At 61.2% G+C, this 27906-nt stretch overlaps 2 protein-coding genes across 3 annotated transcripts in view; both read left to right on the forward strand.

The window, feature by feature from the left end:
• Positions 1-14946, forward strand: part of PPP2R3B (protein phosphatase 2 regulatory subunit B''beta) — a 40750-nt gene extending 25804 nt beyond the window's left edge. Inside the window, exons 3-13 of the mRNA XM_070784026.1 lie at positions 4164-4267; positions 4537-4639; positions 5586-5660; positions 6946-7032; positions 7479-7635; positions 11296-11344; positions 11953-12042; positions 12372-12547; positions 13286-13404; positions 13507-13613; positions 14285-14946. Coding sequence (XP_070640127.1) covers positions 4164-4267; positions 4537-4639; positions 5586-5660; positions 6946-7032; positions 7479-7635; positions 11296-11344; positions 11953-12042; positions 12372-12547; positions 13286-13404; positions 13507-13613; positions 14285-14435 — 1218 coding nt within the window. The 3' untranslated portion in view covers positions 14436-14946. The remainder of the gene's footprint in view (positions 1-4163; positions 4268-4536; positions 4640-5585; positions 5661-6945; positions 7033-7478; positions 7636-11295; positions 11345-11952; positions 12043-12371; positions 12548-13285; positions 13405-13506; positions 13614-14284) is intronic.
• A 4629-nt stretch (positions 14947-19575) lies between these two features.
• Positions 19576-27818, forward strand: GTPBP6 (GTP binding protein 6 (putative)). 2 transcript variants are annotated; one of them, XM_070784028.1, is made up of 11 exons: positions 19576-19945; positions 21499-21636; positions 22042-22112; positions 22199-22329; positions 22808-22878; positions 23271-23381; positions 23629-23787; positions 24639-24847; positions 26207-26355; positions 26599-26751; positions 27455-27818. In XM_070784028.1, exons 1-11 carry the CDS (start codon positions 19591-19593, stop codon positions 27576-27578), a joined length of 1671 nt encoding a protein of 556 aa, XP_070640129.1. In that variant the 5' UTR covers positions 19576-19590; the 3' UTR covers positions 27579-27818. The 2 variants fall into 2 exon arrangements, with proteins under 2 accessions (XP_070640129.1, XP_070640130.1); XM_070784029.1 differs by lacking the exon at positions 23271-23381.
• The last annotated feature ends 88 nt before the right edge of the window (positions 27819-27906 follow it).

Consider the following 27906-nt stretch of genomic DNA (forward strand, 5'->3'; position numbering starts at 1 on the left):
TCCATGGGGTTGCGCAGAGTCAGACATGAGTTAGTGACTGAATAACAGAGGGGACACCAGGATGTCTCACGCGCCCCCTCTTGCTCCAGGTCCCCTCCCCGTGTTGCTGACCAGGCTTCCTGGACTCCTTGATCGGTGGTCGGGCCCGAGGGCCTGGCTGGGGCGTGTGCCCCCACCTTGGCAGGGCTGTGTGCAGGGGTCAGTGGGGCAGGACGGGCCTCTGCTCCCAGCTCCCCAGAAGGGCCGCTGGGCTGGCCTTTGTGTCTTGGCAGCAGTGCTCCGCCCCTCTGCTGTGTGCAGTTCTTTGTAGCCCCGTATGGTCTCTCTGTGTCTGCTCCTCCAGACGGCATTTGTCCCGGGCCCCACGCACCCTACTCCCGGGCCTTCTGCTGCCGTTGTTTCGCTTGGTCAAGAATGTCACGGGGGACCCGTGGGGGCTGTCTCTGGTTTCTGGGCACACCTGTGGTATTTGTCCCCAGCGTTTACTGCCGAGTGGCCTCCTGTGCGCGCGTGTCCCTCGGTGTGTGTTTACCGGTGCGTGAATGTTTGGGCCTTCCCAGTGCCGTCTCGTGCATAGAGCCGCTGTTTACGTTTGTGTTCCCAGGATTCCAGCGAAGGCTCTGCATCTGCCTGAGGTAAGGAATGCCTGTTGAATTGGTGGGTCATCTGCTGGCAGTATGTTTAATTTAACATGAAGTACAAGGCCATCTTCCGGTGTGCCTGTCTTGGGCACGTATAGCGAGCAATGAGACGCCGGCTCTTGGTGTCTGCGGTTTTCAGCCTCACTGGGGTGTGTGTGTGCGCGTGTGTGCATGATGAGGTCACACTGGGATGTGTGGGTGTCTGTTTGTGTGTGTGCTGAGGTCATACTGGCGTGTCTGTGTGTGTGTGTCTGTGTGCTGAGGTCACACTGGTGTGTGTGTGTGTGTGTGTCTTTGTGTGCTGAGGTCACACTGGGGTGTGTGTCTTTGTGTGCTGAGGTCACACTGGGGTGTGTGTGTGTGTCTTTGTATGCTGAGGTCACACTGGGATGTGTGAGTGCTGTGTGTGTGTGTGTGCGTGCTGAGATCACACTGGCGTGTCTGTGTGCTGAGGTCAGACTGGGGTGTGTGTGTGTGCACGCTGAGATCACACTGGGGTGTGTGTGTGCGCGTGCTGAGGTCACATTGGGGGGGTGTGTGTGCACGCTGAGGTCACACTGGGGGGATGTGTGTGTGCACGCTGAGGTCACACTGGGATGTGTGTGTGTGTCTGTGTGTGTGTGTCTGGGTGCTGAAGTCGCTTACTCTAGCTTCTCGTCTCGTTTCTGTAACGGCTAGGTTCAGTCTCTGATGGTGTATGTGTTTCTTGTCGGCATCTTTCCCTTTTTTGGGCGCTGTCTTGGGGACAATGACGTGAGCTGAGCAGTAGGTATTTACTGTGGACAGCTTCATCCCCTTTGGGGGTGTGCGTGTCTCCGTGAAACTGTCCACCCGTCAGATCAGAAGCGTTTCTGGCAAACCCCCAACTCACTATCGGTCCAGCCCAGTCCAGCCAGGCCCCCCTGGGCACTTTCTGTCACTGGATTGGTTAGTTCAGTAGCACCTCACCTGTGTAGAATCACAGCGGGCACTTGTTCTGGCTGCACAGTTCTAATGACGCACAGCACTGAGCATCTGTGTGCGTACCATTTGTGTCATTTATACCTTGTTTGACGCCATGTGTGTTCAGATCGTTTGCCCGTCAAGCACCCAGTGTTCCTTAGTGTTGAGGTCCACGTGTCTTGTGTGTTCTCCAGATGCGAGCACTGGTCAGAGGTCCTTGTCCCAGCGGTTTTTCCAGTCTTCCCTTGCCTTTCCACTCTTCTGTCAGCCTCTGGAATTACAGATGGTTTTAGTTTACATCCTGCCTGGTCCTCAGATTCTTTATTTTGTGGTTTACGTATTTCTGTCCTTGATAGAAAGTGTAGGCCATGAGCATTTTCTCTTGTGTTTTCCTCTGTAAGTTGGGGTGGTAAACTCTTCTGTTCAGGTACGAACTGTGCTCGTAGCGGGGTGATTGCCTGCATGGGGCAGGAAGAAGGGGCACTTCTGCACATGGTGCCGAGCGGCTTCTCACCCGTTCAGCAGCCCCCTCCTCCAACACCCACTTGCCTTGGCACCTTCTGCAGCCATGTAGGAGTCACGCCCTGGACGCTCTTGCATGTGGGCAATGGGTCATCTCTAGAGCCGGGCAGGGCGATCCTACCCCAGGATCCGGACACTCCTGGCCCCTGCCTACCCCACCACCATCCTCACTGTGGTGCTCTGTTCTCTCCTCAGTGCTGACCCCTCCCCGTGCTCACTATGATGCTCACTCCTCAGTGCTGACCCCTCCTTGTGCTCACTGTGGTGCTCCCTCCTCAGTGCTGACCCCTCCCCATGCTCACTGTGGTGCTCCCTACTCAGCGCTGACCCCTCCCCGTGCTCACTGTGGTGCTCCCTGTTCAGTGCTGACCCCTCCCCGTGCTCACTGTGGAGCTCCCTGCTCAGTGCTGACCCCTCTCCGTCCTCACTGTGGTGCTCCGTCCTCAGTGCTTACCCTTCCCATCTTCACTGTGGTGCTCCCTCCTCAGTGCTGACCCCTCTCCATGCTTACTGTGGTGCTCCCTCCTCAGCACTGACCCCTCCTCGTCCTCACTGTGGTGCTCCCTCTTCAGCGCTGACCCCTCCCCATGCTCACTGTGGTGCTCCCTCCTCAGTGCTGACCCTCCCCGTCCTCACTGTGGTGCTCCCTCCTCAGTGCTGACCCTTCCTGTCCTCACTGCATGTCTTCCCTGCTCTCACACTCTCCCCATGGCTGTGGCCGGGTCTCTGTGGATGCAGACTGGGGCTGCGGGAACAGCGTCAGGCTGCCCTGCCTCGTGTGCTGATTGGGTTTGTGAGATGCTGGCTGGGATGCGCACTGGTGCTGCGGGAACAGCCTTGGTGCAGGGCACCCCCTCCCTGGTCGCCGGTGGGAGCCACAAGTCCTCTTGTGGCCAGTGTCTGGGTCTGCTCTCAAGATCGTCACGCGGTCGTGTCTGCTGGGATCTGCTTACGTGTTTCCTCCACGTCTCCCTCTGCAGTCCTGACCCCGTTCATGCTCTTTGCTTGCGGGGCCCATCAGTGCACAGCTCGTGGGCCTGAGGGGGGTCACCCTGAGCCGTTCACTGAGCTGTTTGCCTTTTTTCTGTTCTTGTTCAGTCGGTCAGGGCTGTCTGACTTTGCAACCCCATGGAATATAGCCCGCCAGGTTCCTCTGTCCGTGGGATTCTCCAGGCAGGGATGGTAGAGTGGATTCCCGTTTCTCTCTCCATGGGATCTTACTCCAGGAGTCGAACCTGGGTCTGGGGGGAGTGTTCCCATCTATTTTGGACTCTGCTGGTTTTGCCCGCATGAGTTGGGTGTCTGCAGGACTGTTGGTAAAGGTGTTCACGTCTGCTGGTGTCTGTCCCAGGATTTGACCAAAGTGTTGAGGGCGAAACTTAAGCCCATCTGCAGTCTTGCCACCAGGAAATAAAGCAGTCAGAGCGTCTCCGTTGTTTCCATTCCTCTTCAATGCCTTCTGTTGTTGTTCAGTCGTTCAGTCACGTCCGACTGTTTGTGACCCCATGGACTGCAGTATGTCTTCCCTGTCCATCCCCAACCCCAGAGTTTGCTCAAACCCACGTCCATCGAGTCGGTGATGCCATCCAACCATCTCATCCTCTGTCGTCCCCTTCTCCTCCCGCCTTCAGTCTTTGCCAGCATCAGGGTCTTGAAAGCTGTGACTGTGAGCGATGTGGTCACTGTGACCCCTGAGATGTGCGGTGTTGCAGAAGCGTCCTTGTGTCCCGAGTATTTCACGGTCTCCTCTGTCATTTATGCTCTCCTCATGGGTCATGAGATGCTGAGACTCTGGCGTTAGGGGTGTGTTCACCTCCCCTGTCCCGGTTGCTGACTGTCAGGCTCTGGTCGGGGGACGAGGTGCACAGCGCATCCTCAGGAGCAGTGTCTGTGTCCCCATCACCCGTGTGACTGAGGGCGAGGGGCTGCCGTGTCCTTAGAGACACGCTGGGCTGTGTGGGGCGCGCCGTCTGCACACAGCGGCTCTCCCTGCCTCGTTGGGGTCGGGCCGCCGTGGGGGCCAGGACGAGCTCACCCATGTCCCTGCCCCTCCCGCAGGCCTGTGGCTGCCCGCTCTACTGGAAAGGACCGCTCTTCTGCAGTGCTGGCGGTGAGCGCACCGGCTCTGTGTCTGTCCACAAGTTCGTCGCCATGTGGAGAAAGTGAGTCCCGAGAGGGGGGTGTCCCCAGCTGTCCCCCACCCTGGCTGGTACTCCTGTGGCCGGGACCGTCACTCTGGGGGAGACCTGCCTGCGGGTCCCGGCAGCTAGGACAGTCACATCTGGGGGTTCCCGGCGGCCGGGACGGTCACGTCTAGGGGAGACTGTGCCTGGGGCTCCCGGCACAGCTGCCATGTACCTCCTGGGGCCCGAGTCTGGGCGGGGGCCTGTGGACGCGCAGGGGGTCAGTGGGGGTGTGCTCTGTCGCTCAGGGTCCTGCAGAACTGTCATGATGACGCCGCCAAATTCGTGCACCTGCTCGTGAGCCCCGGCTGCAGCTACCTGGTGCAGGAGGACTTCGTGCCCTTCCTGCAGGTGCGTGCCCGCCGCCCACTCCGTGCCCCTCTCCCGTGTGTCCTGCTGTGCACTGCACATGCCGCCGTCCATGTGTCACTGCCTTGCGCAGTGCACACCCCCATCTGCACCTGCCCACCACACGCATGTCCTGTCTCTGCTGCACACACCCCCACCCCCCCCCTTCACAGGCGCATCCCTATTCTACACCTGCGTGTGGGAGCCTGGCTCTCTGCCCCTGGGGGCCGCCTCTGCTGTCTGGGAGCCTGGCTCTGTGCCCTCGGGGGGCCGCCTCCACGGGCTGGCCCCGTGCAGCCCCTCAGGGGCCGTATGAGCAGTGGGACGGAGTGGACAGCTCCACCCCTGAGCCTGGGCGCCTGGACTCAGACGGGCACCGGGCCGTTCAGTGCCAGGCTGTCACAGACCGGGTCAGGGTTTGCAGGATGCTCATTCCAAATGCCTTTCTGCTTCCTTTAGCACAGTTTGTTCAGGACTTCATGCTCCATTTTCTGGAGGAGAATTTAAAGTGATGGTTGGCTACCTGTACGTTCCACTTAAAACATGGAACAGGCAAAGTTAGGCAGAGGGCGTGAGTGAGAGCCGTTTAAAGGGCTCCCGGGACTCTAGTCCTTCATCACACAAGGACGTGTCACATGCTCCTTCTCAGAGTGTGGGGTGCCCTTACACGCTGGTGTGTGCGTGTTCATATGTGTCAGGTCACCCTTGGTCATGAGAGGCCGTGACAGCCACCTCCGCTCAGAGCTCCGTCCTTCCTCAGACACGGCCCGACAGTACAGTCTTGCTCTGACGTGATTTCATATACCTGTGTGTTCGAGGGGACTCCACGGGGGCGGCTCCGGGCCTGCCTGTGCGACCCTGGGGTTCTGGTGGACACATGGGTTCTCGGCCCTGGGGACTGTGGGCGGTCCCGTGGCGTGTCCCAGGGCTGGGTGCTGTCCCCCTGCAGGACGTGGTGAACACTCATCCCGGCCTGGCGTTCCTGAAGGAGGCGGCCGAGTTCCATTCCCGCTACATCACCACGGTGAGTGCAGTGTCCGTGGCCCTCACTCCCCACTCTGTCACCAGGCTCAGGTGTCTGTGGTCCTTTTCTCTGGGGCTCGGGAGAGGTGAGCAGTGTGGCCCACATGGGCCCCACGCAGGGCATGTCGCCGAGCCCCAGGGTCGGATGGGGCGCAGGTCCTGGCAGGTGAGGGCATGTCCAGAGACCCTACCCTCTACCTCCCGGGCAGCAGGGTTTCAGGTTCTGAGCATCAGGCCCGGGTGCTCTGCGTGGGGCGTGGGCCCCGCCTGGGGACACGGACCTGCAGCCCAGGCCCCGCCCCTGCCCTGGGCCGGGGTCACCTGGGGGGAAGGGCTCTTGCCCACACACATGGCCTGGCTCTCGGTGCAGGTGGGTGGTGGGCAGCCCCTGGAAACACGGGCTGGGAGCACTCTTGTCCTGCAGCACAGAGTGCACACGTGTGGGTGGGGCGGACACGCAGGGGGAGGGGACGCGGGCGGGGCGGGGTGGGGGTGTGGGCACCTGTGCAGCTCCTGTGCCCGTGGTTCCCAGGCCCGCCTCACGCATACACCGTGCCACTCTGCTCCCTGACTAGCAGTGACCGTCCAAGCTGAGGCTGCTTCCAGCCACACTGACCGCGGGCCGGAGACACTGCTGCATGCCGAGGGCTCCTAAACACACAGGGGACGGGGTGGCGGCTGTCCTAGGGGACGGGACAGCCTACAGCGGGGTGGGTAGGGGCCGTCTCACAGGAGCAGGGGAGGGGACATCGTGGATGGGGACAGAGAGAGGGCGCCCTGGGTGGGGACGGGAGGGGGAGGGGGACAGGGGAGGGGGCGTCCTGTCCCAAGGCACTGCCGTCCGGACCAGGGGGCCCTGTGCCCTGCCGGGCCTCCGTTTGCAGGGGCGGGGGGCGCTCTCTCGGCTTCGAGCTCATGCTCTTCTCCCGGCGGTTGGTCAGGTGCTCGCGGAAGGGCCGGAGCCGAGCTTTAGGCCGCGCTGTGTGGGCTGCCGGCCCCTGTGCTGCTGTCCCCGCCCCATCCAGCTCGAGGGCGGCCGAGGGCAGCTCCCGCTGTACTGGGTCACCCTGGGATCCAGCGGGCCTCCTTCCCGACCCTCTGCCGTGTGCGGGGCGGCCGCCCTCTGCTGGCGGCTCGTGGTCCTGCAGCACACCGTCCCAAGTCCCTGGGGAGGCCACCCAGGGGGTCACCGGGCAGCCTGGCGCGCTCACACGTGGGCCTCCCGTGGAGCCCTGCAGCGCCCACATCACTGTGCAGGGCTGACGTGCCCCGTCTGTGCCCCGCAGGTTATCCAGAGGATCTTCTACACCGTCAACCGGTCCTGGTCGGGCAGGATCACGTGCGCCGAGCTGCGGAGGAGCACGTTCCTGCAGGTGCGCGCTATGGTCTCAGGATGGGGACAGTGACCCCTCCTCCACCCGCCCGTCGTCCCCCCCCCCCCCCCCCCCCCCCCCCCCCCGCCCAGGCACGCCCCCCGCCCCTCCCCGTCCATCCGTCCCCCCTCCCACACGTCCCCCCACCCGCCCACCCGTCCATCCCTCTGTTCATCAGTTACCTCCCACCCTGTAGTCTATCCGCACGGAACCGACCCTCCATCCTCCTCTCCTCCCCCATCCCCCACCTTCTCCCCTCCGTGTCTGTGACCCTGGCCTGACCCCGGTGCACCCCTGACCCGGTTGCCCCTCCCGGCCCTCACACGGCCTTGCCCTGCTCTGACCCTGCCTCCCCGACACGGGATCTGGGCCCATCCTCACTGGACGGCCTGTTTGCACTCCGTGCCCTGGAGTCCCCACTGGCAGTTCTGTGTTGTGTCCTGCAGAACGTGGCTCTCCTGGAGGAGGAGGCAGACATCAACCAGCTGACGGAGTTCTTCTCCTATGAGCACTTCTACGTCATCTACTGCAAGTTCTGGGAGCTGGACACGGACCACGACCTGCTCATTGATGCGCAGGACCTGGCCCGACACAACGATCATGGTGAGCGCTCCCCCTGCCGGGGGTGGGGCAGGGCCGGGACTCCGCCGGAGCGGGCGCTACATGGGGGCTCCTGGTCTCCGGAGAGAGGCCGCGACTGCCCCCATGCCACCCGACCCCTCACCCTCGGGGCCTGACCTGGACTCCCGCCGGACCTGCTGCGGGACACAGGAGACAGGTATACACTCACGGCATGGCGTTGGGGGCGCCCTCAGGCTGGCGTGGACGGGGAGATGTCCAGCACTTGGTGGCTCCCCCTCGGAGCCCTTTTCATTCCCCAACTCTTCCCACCCCCGGTCTCCTCTGTGTCCCTCAGAAGGGGGGGTCACGCCTGCCACCATCTCAGGCTGGGTCCCCTGATGGGCTCGGTGGGGGCCAGTCCACGGGTCAGCACTGGGCTCACAGCACCTGTCCCCGCAGGGGAGACGCCTGTTCCCACAGGGCTCTGTGTCGCCCTTCCTGCCGTGTTGCTGGTGCTGCCTGCTGCCAGGCCCTCTAGCGCCTGCCTGTGGGGGCACGGTGCCATCTGGACACCAAGTCCCAGCCCAGGGCCCTGTGGCCGTGACGGGTGGGCTGGCGGCGTCAGGCCTGGATTCGGCCTGTTGAGAACAGCAGAGACACGTTTCCTAGGGAGGTTTAGATTCCATCCTCTGGGTTTGACCCCAGAGCCTTTGTCTGTCCTCACGACATAGAGGCTGGAAAAGCTAAAACCCAGCCTCCCTGAATTTTAGGAGCAGCAGTGAGGAAGCCTGTATAAATGCTTTTTAAAAATTTATTACTTTTTTAATTGAAGGATAATTGCTTTACAAAATTGTGTTGGTTTCTCCCAAACCTCAAGGTGAGTCAGCCATAGGTACACACATGTCCCCTCCCACCCCTCTAGGTTCTCACAGAACCCTGGTTTGAGTTCCCTGCACCTCCCTTTACAAGAAACCAAACCTTCAGGGTACGCAAAATGGGCTAAAATTTACCTGTGTGGTGGATTTTTAGTTTTGTCAACTATTTCTTTAAAACTGTAGGTTTTGATGTGATGGGTTGTCAGGTAATTGCAGCCGTGAGCGTGTTTCTGAATTCTCTGGGCATTCATTTGTTTGTGGTCAGTGTGGCCTGGATGGGCCTCCGAGGTCAGTCCCCCAGGCCAGCCGTCTACTCCCTGAATCCCTCAGGCTGGTCCCCCAAGGGCCCCGCGATCCTGGTGCATGGACGCCTGAGTGTGCGTGGGTTCCTCTCAGTTCCACTGTTGGTCTCGACTCTGACCCCGCTGTGAGATCAGCACAGGCCTTGGTGGCCAGGATGCGCTCATCAGGCCCTGAGGCACCCACCTTGTGGTCCAGGGCTGGTTGCCACGTCCCCAAGGCCTTCTGTCCACCTGTGTGGTTCTCACGTCCGGTGGCTCTCGTCAGCCGCTTTTGGGGGTCTGTCACCAAACAGGGCCGCTTGCTGGGGTCTTCATGGCCTCGTTTGTCCTGGGGACACTAGTGACCCTGGGACACGGGGGTCTTGCTGGCTGGGACAGGACATGGGGTGGTTTCAAGTACAGTCCCCGGCGTGCCCATAGGCTGTATCAGTGTGGGTTTTGCATGGGCTCGCCCTCCTGTGTGGAGAGGAGCGGGCCGGGGTGGAGCTGACCGTCCCGAGTGGTTTTTCTGCCGTCATCTTGCCAGGTGTGGGAGTGCATCTGAGTCAGCTGTCCTGGTTCCCTGGGGCTGTTCTCATGTGCGTGGGGGGGCCCTCAAACAGGAAGTTATCCTCCCAGTTGTGACACCGGAGATTCTAAATGAACTTGTTTATGAAGGCCCGAGACCCACGAGGGCCTTGAGGGTTACCTGAGGCAACTGTAACAGAAGACCACAGATGGGGGCTCAACACCCGTCCTCCCCCAGCCCTGGGGACCACACATCTGAGGTCAGGGGTTCCCAGGGCTGGGCTCCCTGCAGAGGCTCCAGAGGAGGGTCCTTCCCGTCTCTTCCGGCTTCTGGGGGCTCCGGGCGTCCGTCCCTGGGCTGGTGGCCGCCTCCCTCCCGTCTCTGCCTCCGTCTCCACGTGCCTTCTCCTGTGTCCGTGTCTCCCTTCTGTGTCTTATAAGGACCCTGTCCCTGGGTTTAGGGCCATCCCCATCCAGGAGGGCCTCATCTCAGACCTTCACTATCACCTCTGCAGAGACCCTGTTTTCACATAAGATCCAGTTCCCACGCCAGGAGGCAGGATGTGGATGTATCTCTTTGGAAAACCCCGTTCAGCAGCTGACACCATCCAGTTGTTCCTCTCAGAGTAGACTTTCATTGAGCCAGGATGAATGGGGAGGAAAGGACGTTTTGTCTGTATTTCCCCATTTTTTTGTGGTTACTTGCCTAAGTAGGGGCTGAAAAGTGTCCCCAAGATTAATATACTTGAGTTGTGATCCCTGAGATTTCAGGAGGTGCTGTGTTTGGACATGGTCTTTAAACAGGGGCTGAAGGTGAAATGAGGTCACTAGGCTGGTTCTGATCCCACAGGACTGGGGTCGTGATGAGAAGGGGAGGTCGGGACACAGATGCACACAGGGGCGAGCATGTGAGGACTCGGGGAGGAGACGCCGTCCACACACACAGGAGGGACCAACCCTGCCCACACCTGGGGCTCCGACTCCAGCCTCCAGGACGAGGGGAGGGTCACCATGTGCTGTTTAAGCCACCCCGTGTGTGGTGATCCATCTGACAGCCCCGGCCTTCCACTCTTTCTTCCGTGAACGTGGTTGACATGCATCTGGGTTCTGACCACAAGCGCGTTGTGTTTTTGGAGGCAGAGCCTGTGCAGGAGTGAATGTGCGTCCTGCTGTCCACATTCCACTTGTTCCTGGAGCTCTGGGGCCAGCGCCTCCCTCTGAAACTTGGACTCTGGCTCAGGTCCCTGGACTGGGTGGGTTTCCCCAGAGGCTCAGCTGGTTTAAGAACCTGTCTGCCAGTGCAGGAGATGCAAGAGACTCAGGTTCAATTCCTGGGTCAGGAACATCGCCTGGAGAAGGGAATGGCGACTCACTGCAGTATTCTTGCCTGGAGAATCTCATGGACAGAGGAGCCTGGTGGGCTACAGTCCACGGGGTCGCAGAGAGTCGGACACGACTGACACAACTTGGGACACACCTTTGTTCAGCTGCTCGGTCGTGTCTGACTCTTTGCGACCCCATGGACTGCAGCACGCCAGGCCTTCCTGTCCATCACCATTTCCTGGAGTTTATCCAAACTCATGTCCATTGACTCGGTGATGGCACCAGCCATCTCATCCTCTGTCGCCCCCTTCTCCTCCTGCCTTCAATCTTTCCCAGCATCAGGGAAAGTGAGTCAGCTCTTCGCCTCAGGTGGCCAAAGTATTGGAGTTTCAGCTTCAGCATCAGTCCCTCCAGTGAATATTCCGGGTTGATTTCCTTGAGGATGGGCTGGTTGGATCTCCTTGCAGCCCTTACAGCACACATATACACACACACCGACACACACACACCCAGGACTGGGAAGCAGTGGGCAGTGTCCGAGGAGGCGTGTGCAGGAAATTCAGGCCCCCAGGGTCCCGCCCAGCCAGACCTGGGTCTCCAGGTTCGGCCTGGAGCCCGCCTGGCCACGTCCACAGCCGCCGCGTAGGGCACCAGGACCCCCGAGCGGGACTCACAGCCTGACTCCTCTTTTGCAGCTATTTCCACCAAGATGATTGACCGGATCTTCTCCGGCGCTGTGACGCGGTGCGTGCCAGCAGGCTCCCAGCAGGGCTGGGCTGGCTTTCCCGGAAGCATCCGGCCCTGCCTGTCACTCCTGACCGGGGTGGGGGCGTATTCTGAGGCACCTGAAGTGGTGCCTTGGGAGCATGTGTATAGGGTTTTGGCATATGAGGCCACAGGCAACGGGGATACACGCCATTGTCACAGGAAGTCATGAGTAAGAGAGACACATGTGCCATTCAAAAGGTCATATGTAAAGGACATACACGCCTTTGCCATGTGCAGGCATATGTAAAGGACACGCATGATCATACTTGTGACATCATAAGTTACGGGCACACAAAGCACGCTCTTGGCGTATGATGCCATGCATGAGGGGGACACAGGCCCTGGGCATGCAAGGCTTTGAGGGGGCTCTGAGCTGGGCAGGTTCTTCTGCCCCAATCCTCGTCCCCCCGCCCCCTCCAGCCCTGCGAGACCCTCCCCTGCAGCCACACAGCCTGTCAGGCACCTCCGGGTGGGAACAAATCTGGGACTGGGTCCTTGCAGGGCTCCCGTCATCCCTGGGCGTGGGCAGGGACCCCCGCCTCAGGCTGCTTCTCCCTGACACCGCCCTTATCTCTTGAATCCAGAGGGAAAAAGGTCCAGAAGGAAGGAAAAATCAGCTACGCGGACTTTGTCTGGTTTCTGATCTCCGAGGAGGACAAGAAGACCCCCACCAGGTGGGTGTTGGGGCCCGCGCTCTGTTCAGGCTGTTAGGGCCCTCTCAAGAGGAGCCCAGTGGTCACCCATCGGTGAGGGCACTCCCCGCGGCCCATCCCCGTGAGGTCGTCTCGGAGGGGGTCACACAAGGGTGTGGTCCTGGGAGTGGGGTCTGTCCATGTGCAGATCACCCTGGTCAGAGCGGGTCTGGGTGGACGGCTGTCCTGGCGGACGTGTGACCCTCCTGGCAGCAGCATCAAGTACTGGACCTGGGGGGTGGGGTCACCCTGGTCAGAGCGGGTCTGGGTGGACGGCTGTCCCAGCATACGTCTAACCCTCCCGGCCGCAGCATCGAGTACTGGTTCCGCTGCATGGACTTGGACGGGGACGGGGCGCTGTCCATGTTCGAGCTGGAGTACTTCTACGAGGAGCAGTGCCGGCGGCTGGACAGCATGGCCATCGAGGCCCTGCCCTTCGAGGACTGCCTGTGCCAAATGCTGGACCTGGTGAAGCCCCAGACTGAAGGTGCTGTGTGGGGGCGAGGCCCTGGAAGGGGGATGGCCTGGGGGGGCGCCCAGGGAAGTGGGGCCCCAGAGGGTAGGGGGACACCCAGGGGGTGGAGATGCTCTGGGGAATAGGGTTGCCCCCGGGGTGGGGAGTTTCGGGGGAGAAGGGGCTCAGCCTGGGGGGGGTGTGGTGCCCCAGGGAAGTGGGGCACCCGGCAGTGGGAGACACCCCAGGGGAGGGGGACAGCCCGGGGGGATGCCCTTGGGAACTGGGGTGCTCCTGGGGAGGGGGACACCCCAGTGGGTAGGGAGCCCCGGTGCGGACCCCCTGTATACCCCGACAAACCCTTAGGGACACACAGGGCTCTGGTCCTCCAGCCACCCGCCAGGCTTCCTCCACACCGGGAGCACTCCCATGGCCGGGCTGGCGGCAGAGCGCACGGTGCTGTGCTGTAAGGCTTGTGGCTTTGCACACGCGAGGGGCCTGGGTTCCTCGGGGTGCCTGGGAGCCGCGTGTGCTCAGAGCCACCCACGTGTGCTCACGACGTGCCCGTGCATCCATGAGCCGCCCTGCACCCAGGAGCTCCCCACCGCGTGCCAATGAGCCACCTCACAGGCCCATGAGACTCCTCCGCGCTTACCCCGCAGCTGTCCTGAGCGCTCACGCCCCACGCTGCCCACCCGCGCTCCCAGCTGTCCCCTGAAGTCCCCTCCGTGCACCCCCACCCGTGTGCTCACGGCTGCGCCCCTCCCACAGGGAGGATCACGCTGCAAGACCTGAAGCGCTGCAAGCTGGCCAATGTGTTTTTCGACACCTTCTTCAACATCGAGAAGTACCTGGACCACGAGCAGAAAGAGCAGGCATCCCTGCTCAGGGTGAGGGGAGGTGACGGGGGAGGCCGGTGGGGGATGTGCGGGGGTGGGGGCACCGAGCGGCTCCTGGGCGACACCGCACCGTGCTCTGCCTGTCGTCCACAGGAGAGTGACAGTGAGGGCCCCGAGCTGTCCGACTGGGAGCGCTTCGCCGCCGAGGAGTACGACATCCTGGTGGCTGAGGAGGCCGCAGGGGACCCCTGGGAGGACGGGTGAGTGCGGGAAGAATGGGAGGGGGGAGAACCGGGTCCCAGTCGAGGGAAGGCCAGGGACGGGGGCAGGGAAACAGGCTGCCAGCGGGAGCAGTGAGGACGCCACCTCTGGCTGCCACTTCTTGGGGAGGGTTTCCAAGGGACTGCGGCCCTACCGCCGAGGGCAGGCACGCTCTGACTCTGAACCGCTCCTGGTCCTGCCCCAGGTGCCCAGCCTCAGCGCTCTGACTCTGGGAGCTCTTCCTGCTGAGTCAGGCCCTCCCCCAGCCTGCGGAGGGTCCTGCCAGGGCCCCTGTGGGGCACCTACCAGGGTTCCATCTATCCTCCGGGGGTGGCACCCACAGGCCACCAAGGGCCGCAGACCCCACGTAGGGGGACGGGGTGGGGAGCCAGCTGGGCAGCTAAGCTGCTGAGTGCACAGCTGCTCAGTGGGCCTGCCTGTCCTGCCCCCACCTGTCGGGGTGTCGGTGGGGGGGCCACAGCTGCTCGGGGGGCACAGCTGCTCAGTGGGCCCGCCTGTCCTCCCCCACGTGTTGGGGTATTGGGGGTTTGGGGGGAAAGCTGCTCAGTGGGCCCGCTGTCCTGCCCTGACTTGTCAGGGTGTTGGGGTGCACACAGCTGTTCAGTGGGCGCGGAGGGCGGGCGCTGTCCTCATGGGCCCCTCCCCGCAGGTACGAGGCCGAGCTCAGCCCGATGGAGCAGAAGCTGAGCGCCCTGAGGTCACCGCTGGCCCAGAGGCCCTTCCTGGAGGCGCCGGGCAGCCTGGGCGCCGTCGAGCTGTACGAGTACGAGTGTGGGGACGACGACCTGCCGCCCTCGTGACCCGCGGCCCCTCGGGTCCCCGCGGCCTGTGGGTGGGAAACACGGCCGAGCTGCCTTCGGCCTCACCAAGTGCAGTGCGTTTGTCTGTGGTGCGTGCGTCTTTGTTCAGCACAGAAGCGGCTGCAGACGGCCCCGCAGTGCCTCCCCAGCGGGCAGGCGGCCTAGGCCTGCTGCCCCGTCCAGGCGCGTGGAGGCCCCTGTCCGCGGACGGTTCACCCCGGTGGGAACCCGGCGGCGCTGTGGCGAGTCTGCCTGGGCCGTCCCTGCGCTGACCCTGGGCCGGCTGTGTCGGCAGGAACATTCCAGGAGCCCTAGCGCCCGCTGTCCCGCGGGGCCCCTGTGGGGAGGCCGCCCTGGCCAGGGCCAAGGAGCACCCAGGTCAGTGCGGCCCCGCGTTTCTGTGTATGTGTACAAAATGTGTAAAGTTACCTTCTATTTGCTGTGCAGAGCGGTTTAAAGAGTTTTATGAGATCACGTTTGTATTTTGAAATAAAGAATTTAAGGATTTTCAGCCCGAGGCTAACCTTGAGACAAAACGAGGCACAGTAGCTGGGGATCCTGAACGTGGGTCACAGATGGACTCCACACGGACGTGGGGGTCCCCGCAGGGAGACGGCAGGGCATGCAGGCCCCCCGGACGCGGAGCCGCTGGGCGCAGGTCACAGGCTGGGGCCCCAGGCCCGTGCAGCCTGCACTCTGGCCACGGCGGTCCCTGCACGGCCCCGGGCGGCCACCTCTCCCGCGGTCACTTCTGTGCACGACAGGGTGCGAGCCTGCCCTGCAGACACCACACCGTGAGACCAGACGCCCGGGCTCCACTCCGCCCATCTCGGGTCCAGCACCGCTCCGTGCTTCGGCATCAGCCCGAGATTCCAGGGGAGGGTGGGCTCCCATGTGTCCAGTGGAGGTGGCCGAGGAGCATCCCCCCACTAGGCCTTGCGCAGGTCGTCTCAGGTCCTGGCACCGAGCAGACCTCGCGGAGGGTCCCTCCCTCCCGCAGCTGAGCCCCCCTGACGGACACAGGCGCTCCAAGAGTGGGTGGGGCGGTGAGAGCTGGAGCAGGGGTCCCTCACGCCGGACCCCACGGGGCCACGCGGGCCTGTCGTCCTGGCCGTCCCGCCGTCCAGAGGGCGGACTCCACAGCCATGTCTTCCTGGGAAAGGCTCTGGGTGTCCCTGGGAGACGGGCGTGGCCACCATCTCCTCAGAGCTCAGACAGGCCGGGCATTCCCCTTGGCCGCCGAGTTCCCAGAGGAACCCACTTGTCTCCGGGATCATCCCGCCGAGAGGCGGACGTGGGAGGTCAGCGGAGAGGAGAGGAGGCTCAGAGAACGTGGAGAAAGAAAACCTGGTGAGAACGTGTGGACCCCGGGGGTTAGAGATTGAAGAGATGAGAACCCATCCACCCATTGCAAAAGTAAGACTGAAAAGGCCATCGGGGAAAACGCCTGTGACCAAGGACAGCAAAGTTTCCATCGTGTCAGGAGGTGCGCACAGCGGTCTCCTGACCAGGCTTCTTCCTTTTGTGGGGGGGTGGGGGCGGGTGACAGTGACCAGCAGAGTCCCCCGCCCGCCTTCTACCTGCACATCCAGCCTTCCTCCTGCCCTCCTTCCCTCCTTCCACCCTCCCGTCTGCTCATCCAGACGCCTGCCCCCACTGGCCACCCATTGGTCCATGCGTCCATCCGTACATCTGTGCGGTCAGCCATCCGTATCTATCCATCTGCCCGTCCATGCCTCCCCTTCTACCTGTGTCCATCCATCCATCCTTTCTTCTGTCTGCCCACCTGTGCACCCATTCCTGTGCATACCTTTCTGTCCATTTACCTGTACAGTGGCCCACGCCTCCATGTAGCTGTCCATCCCACCCAGCCTGCAGTTTATCCGTTTCTCCATCCCCTGCATCCAACAGAAACCCTGGGACCCTATTGGGAAGGCCCACGCGGCATCTGGGACCTCCGAGGGTGGGTGGGGGGTTCAGCTTCGGACACCCATGGCAAAGTTCAGGGCCAGGCCGGATTTGGGAACCCCAGGGCTGCACTCAGAGCCCCCCCACCAAGGCAGGCTCTTGGGTCCCCAAGAAGAGAATGGAGCCCTGGCTGCAGGGTTTGAGGCACTCCAGGGGTAGAATGGGACCCCAAAGCAGGGTTCAGGACGTCTGGGAACCCCAGTAACACTTCCCACACAAGGCAGTCTTGGGCTCTGGGGGTGCAGTCCTAGACTCGGGCTACCCAGGCAGACATCATACTCCCCCGAGTCAGGACACTTCAAGGCCAAATTTGGGGCCTGTGAGCCACACTTGGACATCACCAGATGGTCAACACCGAAATCAGATTGATTATATTCTTTGCAGCCTAAGATGGAGAAGCTCTATATAGTCAGCAAAAACAAGACCAGGAGCTGACTGTGGCTCAAATCATGAACTCCTTATTGCCAAATTCAGACTGAAATTGAAGTAAGTGGAGAAAACCACTAAACCATTTAAGTATGACCTAAATCAAATCCCTTATGACTATACAGTGGAAGTGAGAAATAGATTTAAGGGACTAGATCTGATAGAGTGCCTGATGAACTGTGGACGGAGGTTCGTGACATTGTACAGGAGACAGGAATCAAGACCATTCCCAAGAAAAAGAAATGAAAAATGGCTGTCTGAGGAGGCCTTACAAATAGCTGTGAAAAGAAGGGAAGCGAAAAGCAAAGGAGAAAAGGAAAGATATACTCATTTGAATGCAGAGTTCCAAAGAAGAGCAAGGAGAGATAAGAAAGCCTTCTTCAGCGAACAATGCAAAGAAATAGAGGAAAACAATAGAATGGGAAAGACTAGAGATCTCTTCAAAAAAATTAGAGATTCCAAGGGAACATTTCATGCAAAGATGGGCTCAATAAAGGACAGAAATGGTATGGACCTAACAGAAGCAGAAGATATTAAGAAGAGGTGGCAAGAATACACAGAACTGTAAAAAAAAAGATCTTCACAACCCAGATAATCACGATTTGGTGTGATCACTCACCTAGAGCCAGATATCCTGGAGTGTGAAGTCAAGTGGGCCTTAGGAAGCATCACTACGAACAAAGCTAGTAGAGGTGATAGAATTCCAGTTGAGCTATTTCAAGTCCTGAAAGATGATACTGTGAAAGTGCTACACTCAATATGCTAGCAAGTTTGGAAAACTCAGCAGTGGCCACAGGACTGGAAAATGTCAGTTTTCATTCCAATCCCAAAGGCAGTGCCAAAGAATGCTCAAACTACCGCACAATTGCACTCATCTCACATGCTGGTAAAGTAACGCTCAAAATTCTCCAAGCCAGGTTTCAGCAATATGTGAACTGTGAACTTCCAGATGTTCAAGCTGGTTTTAGAAAAGGCAGAGGAACCAGAGATCAAACTGCCAACATCCGCTGGATCATTGAAAAAGTAAGAGAGTTCCAGAAAAAACATCTCATTTTGCTTTATTGACTATGCCAAAGCCTTTGACTGTGTGGATCACCATAAACTGTGGAAAACTCTGAAAGAGATGGGAATACCAGGACACATGACCTGCCTCTTGAGAAACCTGTATGCAGGTCAGGAAGCAACAGTTAGAACTGGACATGGAACAACAGACTGGTTCCAAATAGGAAAAGGAGTACGTCAAGGCTGTATATTGTCACCCTGCTTATTTAACTTATATGCAGAGTACATCATGAGAAACGCTGGGCTGGAGGAAGCACAGGCTGGAATCAAGATTGCCAGGAGAAATACCAATGACCTCAGATATGCAGATGACACCACCCTTATGGCAGAAAGTGAAGAACTAAAGAGCCTCTTGATGAAGGTGAAAGAGTAGAGTGAAAAAGTTGGCTTAAAGCTCAACATTCAGAAAACTAAGATCATGGCATCCGGTCCCATCGCTTCATGGCAAATAGATGGGAAAATAGTGGCTGACTTTATTTTTCCGAGCTCCAAAATCACTGCAGATAGTGATTGCAGCCATGAAATTAAAAGACGCTTACTCCTTGGAAGGAAAGTTATGACCAACCTAGACAGCATATTAAAAAGCAGAGACATTACTTTGTCAACAAAGGTCCGTCTAGTCAAGGCTATGGTTTTCCCAGTGGTCATGTATGGATGTGAGTTAGACTATAAAGAAAGCTGAGCGCCGAAGAATTGATGCTTTTGGATTGTGGTGTTGGAGAAGACTCTTGAGAGTCCCTTGGACTGCAGGGAGATCCAACCAGTCCATCCTAAAGGAAATCAGTCCTTACTATTCATTGGAAAGACTGATGCTGAAGCTGAAACTCCAATATTTTGGCCACCTGATGCGAAGAGCTGACTCATTTGAAAAGACCCTGATGCTGGGAAGGATTGAAGGCAGGAGGAGAAGGGGGACGACAGAGGATGAGATGGTTGGATGGCATCACCGACTCAATGGACATGGGTTTGGGTGGACTCCGGGAGTTGGTGATGGACAGGGAGGCCTGGCGTGCTGCGGTTCGTGGGGTCGCAGAGTCGGACACGACTGAACTGAATTGAACTGAGCCCCACACATCCCCAGGGCAGAGTTCAGGGTCCGGGGGCGACCTATGTGGACCCCCCAGGAACACAGTCGAGCCACCAGCGTACACTTCAGAGCCGTGGAGCGGGTGCGGAGCCCGAAACACGGTTCAGGGTAACCCTCGGGTCAGATTCCAGGCCCCAAGGCAGGAGCTGGGACCTCCGGGTTAGGGGGCGCACTCGGACGCGCAAGGCAGAGCTCCCGGCTCCCGAGGGTAGAACTAGACCCGCAAGCCCAGACCGCCGGCCCCGCGCGGAGGCTGTCGTGGGGCCCGGCTTGGGTGCGCAGCGCGGCTCGGTTCCGGCGCTACACGCCAGGGGAGGTGGCCGCGAGCACCCCCAACAGAGAAAGGCGCGTGCCCGGCGGCACCGCCCGGACCCGCCTCCGGGCCGAGATTCGCGCACAGCAATCAGGCGGCGGCGGCGAGTGCCCGGCGACCAATGGGCAGCCTGTAAGACCTGGGTCCGCCCCAAAGCCCCGCTCTGTTTAAACGGGTGACCAATGGGCAGCCGGCAAGGGAGGAGGCCCCGCCCTGTTGACCCGAGTAACCGACGGGCAGCTGGCTAGGGAGCTGGCTCCGCCCCGGAGGTCCCGCCCTGTTGCGCAGAGGTGCGCGGGATGTGGGCCTTGCGGGCCGCGGGCCGCGGGGGCGCCTGGCTGTCTCGCGCGGTTCGCGGCTGCCGGCCCCCGAGGGCCGCACTGCTGCCGCCGCCGCCCCACCCCGAGCGCGCCCTCGCCGCTGTCCGCGGGGGCCTGGGGTGCTCAGAGGGGCGGGAGGGTGGAGGGGGCGGCTCACGTGCGGATGGCCAGAGAAGCCGGGCTGACGGGGAGGAGGAGCCCAAAGATGCGGAGGAGGAGGAAGACGAGGAGGAGCTTCTGAGGAGGGACCCGCTGCTGCCCGCGGGGATACAGCGCGTGTGCCTGGTTCACCCTGAGGTCAAGTGGGGGCCCGGGAAGACGCAGGGGACCCGAGGTGACCGAGAGCTCGGGGCCAGGCGGGGACGGGGGCGGGATCGGGCGGAGCGAGAAGGCTCGAGCTTAAGGGGCGGGGAAGTCGGCGCTTCGGAGGCGGGGCTTCTGGGGGCGGGGATTCTGGGGTTGGACCTCGATGACCGGAGCTCATAGGTCGGGGCTTCTGGGGGCGGGGCGCCGGAGGCGGGTTTCTGGGGCCTGCCTACGACGCTGCAGCCCATTAGGTGGGGCCTCTGAGGCGGACTCGGAGGCTGAACCGCCTACTGAACCCATTAGGTGGGGCCTCTGAGGGGCCTCTGAGGCGGACTCGGAGGCTGAACCTCCCTCGCTGGCTCCGGGAGCCGCGTCCCCTTCCCTACCATGGGCCTATTCTGGGCACAGGCTCCCTCCTGCTTTGCGCGCAGCGAGCCCCTTTCCCTTTGAGCCACTCCTGGGTGTCGCTCTGCCCTACTCCCCCGGGGCCTCCCCATCCATAATGCAAACGATCCCAGCAACTCACGCGGGGTGCACGCGGGGTGCCCCTCGGTTTTAAGCCTTTTATGGACCCGCTTTCTCTCTGTGCCGCTGAGTACTAAGCCCGGAGATGGTGCACAAGCTTCTGTAGCAGAAACGGGAACCGGCTGAGCGCTGAGCGGCGGGGCGGGGGCGCTTGTGGTCGCAGGGTGGAGGGGACGGGCTCCGGAGGGAGGCTGACCTCCCGTGAAGCTTTGGCCACTGAGCTTCACGTCTCACCGGAGAACAGCCAGGGCACAACTGTGCTCCGGGCCATCGCCCCCAGGCTCCCAGCCCCTCCAGACCTGCGCCAGCCCTGTCCACCCCGTCAGGGCTCAGAGCCACGTGGTGGCACCGCTGCCCACGTGTCTGTTGTCCATCAGCTGCCCTGCGAGGGACCGGCCGGAGGAGGGACGAGGACAGGGCAGGTCCTGATCGCCTTTGATCCACGGCCTGTGTCCCCACTCCTCCGGACTCTTGTCCTGGGTGAGTCCTGCCTCCCGCCAGCCCCATTATTCTGACTCCTCAGGGCCACAGACCCTGGGTGGGCGCCTCCTTGCTCATGATGGGCTTGGCAAGGGCGGCCACTGAGGGAGGCTGGAACTAGGCTCTGGTCACCCAGGACGTGACACCCTCCCAGGACGGGACTCAGCCCATCCCACATACAGGACGGCAGGCTCTGCGGGCCCTGGGAGCTTCATGGGACATGCTGTCTAGTGGGTCATAAAGGACCCTGAGTCCCCACGGGGCAGACCTGCCCAATTCCAACATGGCGGGGGTGGGGTGGGGCGCTGTCCCTGCGTCCCCTGCTCAGTTCTGGCTCCCCTCGCCTGTAACCCTCCCTTCCCCTCCTGTTCCTTCCCCGATCCTCCGTCCCACTCCTGACCATCCACCCAGAACAGATCTCCACTTCAAGGAAATGCCTTTTTGGGTGCTTTCTGGGAATCTCTGTGTGGCCAGGAAGCAGGAAGCCATCCCAGCCTGGGGGCATGTGGGCCAGGACCCTGGGCAGTGCTGACCCTCCCGGAAGTGGCCCTCACACCGGCCCATCTCTCCCCTAAGCCGAATGGCAGGTGGCGGAGGCCCGAGCGCTGGTGTGCACGCTGGACGGCTGGTCGGTGGTGGACACGATGGTGGTACGCACCAAGACGCCAGACAAGAAGCTCATCTTCGGCAGAGGGACCTTGGAGCAGCTGACAGGTGAGTCCATCGCATGTGTCACAGCCCCCTCCTAGAGTGGCATGAGCTCGACCGTCCCTCTGGGCCTCATGGCACGTGGTTGATGCCATCCAACCATCTCATCCTCTGTTGTCCCCTTCTCCTCCCGCCCTCGATCTTTCTCAGCATCAGGGTCTTTTCCAGTAAGTTGGTTCTTGGCATCAGGTGGCTAGAGTAGTGGAGCTTCAGCTTCAGCAGGTATGAGACCTATTTTCCTGGAAATGGACTGTAGCCTGGTCCTCCCTGACCCATGCTCCATGCTCCCTGAATACTGTGCTCTGAGACCCAGAGGATGTCCGGGGGACACAGCCGATCAAAGCGCAGGGCCGCTCCCCAGACTTACGTTGTGGGCGCACCGGCCTCTGACCGGGGGTTCTCTTTTCCTAGAGAGGATCAGAGGGTCCCCGGAAATCACCTCTGTCTTCCTGAACGTGGAGAGGCTGGCCACGCCCACCAAGGTATGGTGAAGCAGCGGGTCAGCAGGTCTCCAGGGGCCTGGGCTCACGGCTCATCCCCTCCCTCCCTCGCTCTCTGTTTTTTCTAGAAAGACCTGGAAGCTGCCTGGCGCGTGCCGGTGTTTGACCGGTTCACCGTGGTTCTTCACATATTCCGCTGCAACGCCCGCACCAAGGAGGCGCGACTGCAGGTGGCGCTGGCCGAGCTCCCTCTGCTCAGGTGCGAGCAGGACCCGGGCCGGTGCAGACGGACCCCCCCCACCACCGAGACCCTCTCTAGGGACCCCCAACTGGGACCTTCTCTAGGGAGACCCCCTCCACCGAGACCCTCTCTAGGGACCCCCAACCGGGACCTTCTCTAGGGACCCCCCCAACCGGGACCCTCTCTAGGGAGCCCTCCCAGGACTTTCTGTAGTTTTCATGTATCTAGACATGTTGCCAGGCATGCTGAGGGTGGGATTTGGTGGATAGGGCTTCAAGCTTGTGGCCGCGGGTCCCATCTGTACTCGAGCAGAGACATGTCACCCAGGGAGGGGCCCTCTGTCCTCGCCCGTGATGGCCCATGTCGGAGGGGGCCCCCAGCGATCCCTCCTCCAGGAACCCCACCCCCACCCCAGCCCCCTGCTCTGTCCTCACCCCACGTTCTGTGGTGGACGCACATGTCCGCCCGTCTGCTGAGCCAACCCGTTTCCAGCTAGGTCCCACGTGAAAAGCAATGTTGCCCACCTGGGCGGACGCGGACGGAGCTCTCGCTACACCATGGGGTCAGGTACGTGTCTGAGGTCTCCTCACTAGGTGTGCAGAAGGGGGTTATCATGGCCACCACCCCTACAAAGGGGACAGTGTCCCCCACAAGTCCTGAGAGGGCCTCTCCGCGGTTGCATTCAAAAAGGGTGGGTGTCAAGGGGCCCCAGGGCTGAGCTCCATCCAGAGGCCAGGGGAGCGTCCTTCCCGCCTCTTCCAGCTTCTGGGGCCTCCAGGTGTCCATCCCTGGGCTGGTGGCTACCTCCCTCCTGTCTCTGCCTCCATCTTCACGTGGCTTCTCCTCTGTGTCCGTGTCTTATACGGACTCTGTCCTTGGGTTTATGGCCACCCTACTTCAGGTCCTTCACTTCATCCCCTCTGCAGAGACCCCATTTCCAAATAAGACCCCTTTTGTAGGTCCTAGGCGTGAGGACGTGGATGCATCTCTAGGGCACTGCTCAGCCCACTGTGGCCATCATGCGGACTCTCCCCTCGGCCTTTCCTTCTCAGGGATAAGGGGGAGACCAGGTGACCCCAAAGGGCAGTAGGGCCGGGTCAAGGCCGCCTTCCTCCGGACAGAGCCGTCTCCCAACAGGAGGTGCCAAGGCTGTGCCGGGGACGCAGGCTAGCGGTTTTGTCCCCGGGGTCCTGACACCTGTCAGAGCCCCACAGGCCGCCCCTCCTCCCCTCCACCCGCCCCACCCCTCACCTCCCAGCTCTTGCCGCCTTTCTACCCCGGGCCTGCTCGCTGACTCGCCGTCTTGGGTGTTTTTAGGGGAGTCCTTCCTGCAGTTGCAGCAGCGTCTCCTGAGAGACAGGGAAGCCAAGATCCAGAAGGCCCTGGAGAGACTCCGCTGCAAGAGGCGCCTTCTGGGGCAGCAGCGTAGGCGGAAGGAGTTCCCCGTGGTCTCTGTAGTGGGATACACAAACTGTGGTGAGGGGCGGGTCAGGGATTGGGGCCTGGGCGGGGCAAGGGGCAGGGGCCCTCCCCAAGGAGCAGCTGGTGGGCGGGGCCTCCCTGGGGCGGGACTGTCCTGGTGGGTGGGGCCTCGCTGGGGCGGGGCTTGTGGATGGACCCGCCCTGGAGCCAGGGTTGTGGGTGGGATCTCCCTCAGGCTGCATTGGTGGGCAGGCCCCCCCTGGACTGTGCAGGGCTGTATGGGGCTGATGGGCGGACCTCCTGGGGGTGGGCCTGTGCCGGTGGGCGGGGCCTCCCTGGGGCGGGGCTGTGCTGGTGTGGTGCCTCCCTGTGTTGGTGGGCGGGGCCTCATTGGGGTGGGGCTGGTGGGTGGACCCGCCTTGGGGCCAGGGTGGTGGGTGGGATCTCCCTCCGGCTGCACTGGTAGGCGGGGCCTCCCTAGGGCAGAGCTGGGTGGGCCTGTGTCTACATTCCCATCCCATGGCAGGCACATAGCATCTGCCCAACTGCACCATCACGCTTCTGTATGAGGACACCCACATCACAACTCATGGTCCAGGACACCTCCCTCTGTCACCAGGGACGCCTCCCTATCTCACACACACATGTGACCACTGTTTACACCATGCCCCTCGTCTGTCTACATTAACCCTCCCACCCAGGCCCGATCTATCTTACCCCGAATCCTGGACAACAGCAGCTGTGTTCTTTAATGACCCGTGCCTGGCACCAGGGCCCTGCAGAGAACTCCGGGCTCAGACACCCTCCCTGCTCCCATCCCACCGTCCAGCAGCCCAAGCTCAGAAGTGGACGCTAGGGGACCCAAGATGGCCTGAGACGCATGTCCCCGTGTCCCCGACTTGCAGGGAAAACCACGCTGATCAAGGCCCTGACCGGGGACGCCGCCATACAGCCCCGGAACCAGCTGTTCGCGACTCTCGACATCACGGCCCACGCGGGGCGGCTGCCCTCCGCGCTGACGGTCCTCTACATGGACACCATCGGCTTTCTCTCCCAGCTGCCCCACAGCCTGGTCGAGTCCTTCTCGGCCACCCTGCAGGACGTGGCCCATTCGGTGAGTGGGGAGGGCCAGGCCGGTTCCCCCTCAGCTACCAACAGACGGGAAGGGGAGGTGGTTCGCTCCTTACGACAGCACAGGGCTGTGTCCCCTTACACGGGATATCACAGGGACCAGATCCTCTCAAGCCGCTCCACTCAGGGAGCTAGGCCTGACTGTACAATTTTAAGTTTTGGTTTTTATTTATTAGCACTTATTTTTGGCTGTGCTGGGTCTTCACTGCTGTTTGGGCTTTCTCTAGTTGCGGCTTGTGGGGCTTCTGGTCGTGGCGGTGGGTGTCTCTCCCTGGTTGTGGCGCCCGCTTTTCTCGTTGTGGCGGCTTCTCTCGTTGCCGAGCAGGGGCTGTAGCCCGCGGCGGTCAGCATTTGCAGCGTGCTGGCTCATTAGTTGTGATGCACCGGCTTAGCTGCTCCGCGGTATTTGGGATCTTCCCGGCCCAGGCATTGAACCCACATGTTGGGCATTGGCAGGTGGATTTCTTACCACTTGCCAGGAAGTTGACCAGGGAAGCCCTACAACTGTAATTTTTCTGAAGGAAATGCTAATGAAGAGGGGTTTCCCTTTCTGTGTTGGCCGTATCCGGGGCCCAGAAACAGTGAACCCCAACAGAGCCTGGCGTTTACTCAGCAGGGGGGGTGGCAGGGCCCAGGGACAGGCACCCCGGGACCTTCTAGGTTACAGCAGCTGAGGCTGAGGGCACCGTGCAGCTGTCAGCTTCATCCTCTAAGGTTCCTTAAAATGTAAAATTTCTGAAATGAAACCTGAAGTAAAAGAAAATTTATTTCATCAAAAAGAGAACCTAGAAGTGAATCCCTTAAAACCAGACAGAGCACCTCCTTTCCGTGACATAATTACCCTCCGTTGTTACTTCCCTTTTATCCATATTTTCCCAGTGCATGAGGAACCTGTGTGTAAAACATGAAACAGGGGAAAGAACTTCTTTAAAATGCGAGCTTGAAGGTTTCACAGGAAAGTGGGCCGGCCCAGAGCTTTGAATATGGCACTTGGCTGGGCTGCTGACGGTGGGGTCAGCGGCTGCACCCAGGGGCAGCGTCAGCACTGTGGCGCGGGAGACGGGGACGGCAGGTTTGGGGGTGCCGAGCAGTCTCTCGGGTCCAGGCGCACAGGGAGTGGCAGCCTCTACAGAAACCCTAATGAGGGGGCTGGGGGGCTGTGTGCACCACAGAGCCACCCTGTGGTCTCAGGTCGCACCCACCCCTCAAGGTATAGGCCCCCATGGTGGGGAGCTCTGCCCTCACCGGGAGGAGCAGTGTCCTGGGGCTGGCGGGTCCTCCGGGGCTGGGGGTGGGAGCCCCTGGCCCCAAGATCTGACCACCTGCCCCGTCTGGTCCTCAGGATCTGATCGTCCATGTCAGAGATGTGAGCCACCCCGAGACGGAGCTGCAGAAGGCCAGTGTCCTGTCAGCCCTGTGGGGCCTGGGCCTGCCAGACGCCCTCCTGGAGAGCATGGTGGAAGTCCACAACAAGGTGGACCTGGTGCCCGGGTGAGCCCCCTCCCCTGGCCCCTGCAGTGTAAGGTGGAGTCCACAAGGAGGCGACCTGGTACCCAGGTTAGCCACCCTGCCCCGTACCCCTGAAGTGTACAATGGAATCCACAACAAGGTGGACCTGGTGCCCGGGTGAGCCCCCCCCACCCCTGGAGTGTATGATACGAGTCCACAACGAGGTGACCTGGTGCCCAGGTGAGCTCGTCATTGCTGAGTGTGCTGTGCTGGCCGCCCGGACAGGTACACACCCGCGGAGCCCGACGTCCTGGCCGTGTCTGCCCTTCTGGGGCTCGGGCTGGATGAGCTGATGGCCAGGGTGGAGGACGCCGTCCTGCGAGCCACGGGGAGACGGACCCTCACCCTCCGCGTGCGGCTGGCGGGACCGCAGCTGAGGTGCGTGGGGTGGGCTGGTTGGACGGGTGGTAGCGCCGATGATCGCTGTATTGGGTGGGGTGTCATTCCTGTTAGCGGGCAAGGCCACGGTGCTGGGCGGCTTTGTCACCCCCACGTCCCCACGCTCTCCACGTATGAGCAGGGGTCCGGCCGCGTGTCCATGCCTCGAAACGCGGACGGTACTGCCCCCCACCCCCACCCCCAGTTTCCTCCCGCTACCCTGGGAAGGCTGGGTCGGGGTTCAGGTTCGGTCAGGGTCTCCATTCCCATCAATTGCGGCTCCCTCCCGGCACGAGCAGGCGTATGGCCCTGTGTCCACTCGCCAGGACTGTGGGAGATACTGGCCTTCCAATCCCGGGAAGGCTGGGTAGGGGTTCAGACACTGTTGGGATCTTGGTTCCCACCAGTCGTGTGTCCCTCCCACTAGTTGTGTCTCAAACCAATCGCATGTCCCTCCTACAAATCACGTCTCCCTCCCACCAATCATGTGTCCCTCCCACCAGTTGCGTCTCCCACCAATCACGTCTCCCGCCTATCAATTGTGTTGCTGCCCACTAATAGTCTCCCGCCCACCAATCGCGTGTCCCCCCCCGACAATCGCGTGTCCCCCCACCAATCACATCTCCCTCCCACCAATCGCGTGTCCCGCCCACCAATCTTGTGACCTGCACCCCGCCCCCCGCCAATGGCGTCTCCCTCGCAGCTGGCTTCACCAGGAGGCTACGGTGCAGGCGGTGGACGTGATCCCCGAGGCCGGGGCTGCCGATGTGAAAGTCATCATCAGTGACTCTGCTTACGGAAGGTTCCGGAAGCTGTTTCCGGGGTGAAAGGATTCACCCCTCCCCACAGATGAGGGTGCTGCACAGTTCAGTCTCAGAGACAAGCACGTGCGGTGGGTGTTCGCCCCCAACCCCACCGTCCCCACCCCCGCCAGCGAGCTGGGGACAGGACCCGGTGGGAGTCAAGTGGTTCTGGGCGACCGTCGGGGCGTCTGGGGAGCAGATGTCTGTCCAGGGTGGTTGACCACACACCAGTAAAGCTTTGTGTGGTGTGTGTGTGTGTGTGAACTAGCCTCTGTGGTTTTTGTGCACCAGCCGCCCAGCAGACACCCCGTGAACGCTGCCCTCTAGGCAGGCAGGTCCAGTTTGTGTGTCT

The sequence above is a fragment of the Bos indicus genome, chromosome X (genome assembly GCF_029378745.1).
Source record: "Bos indicus isolate NIAB-ARS_2022 breed Sahiwal x Tharparkar chromosome X, NIAB-ARS_B.indTharparkar_mat_pri_1.0, whole genome shotgun sequence".
NCBI lineage: Eukaryota > Metazoa > Chordata > Mammalia > Artiodactyla > Bovidae > Bos > Bos indicus.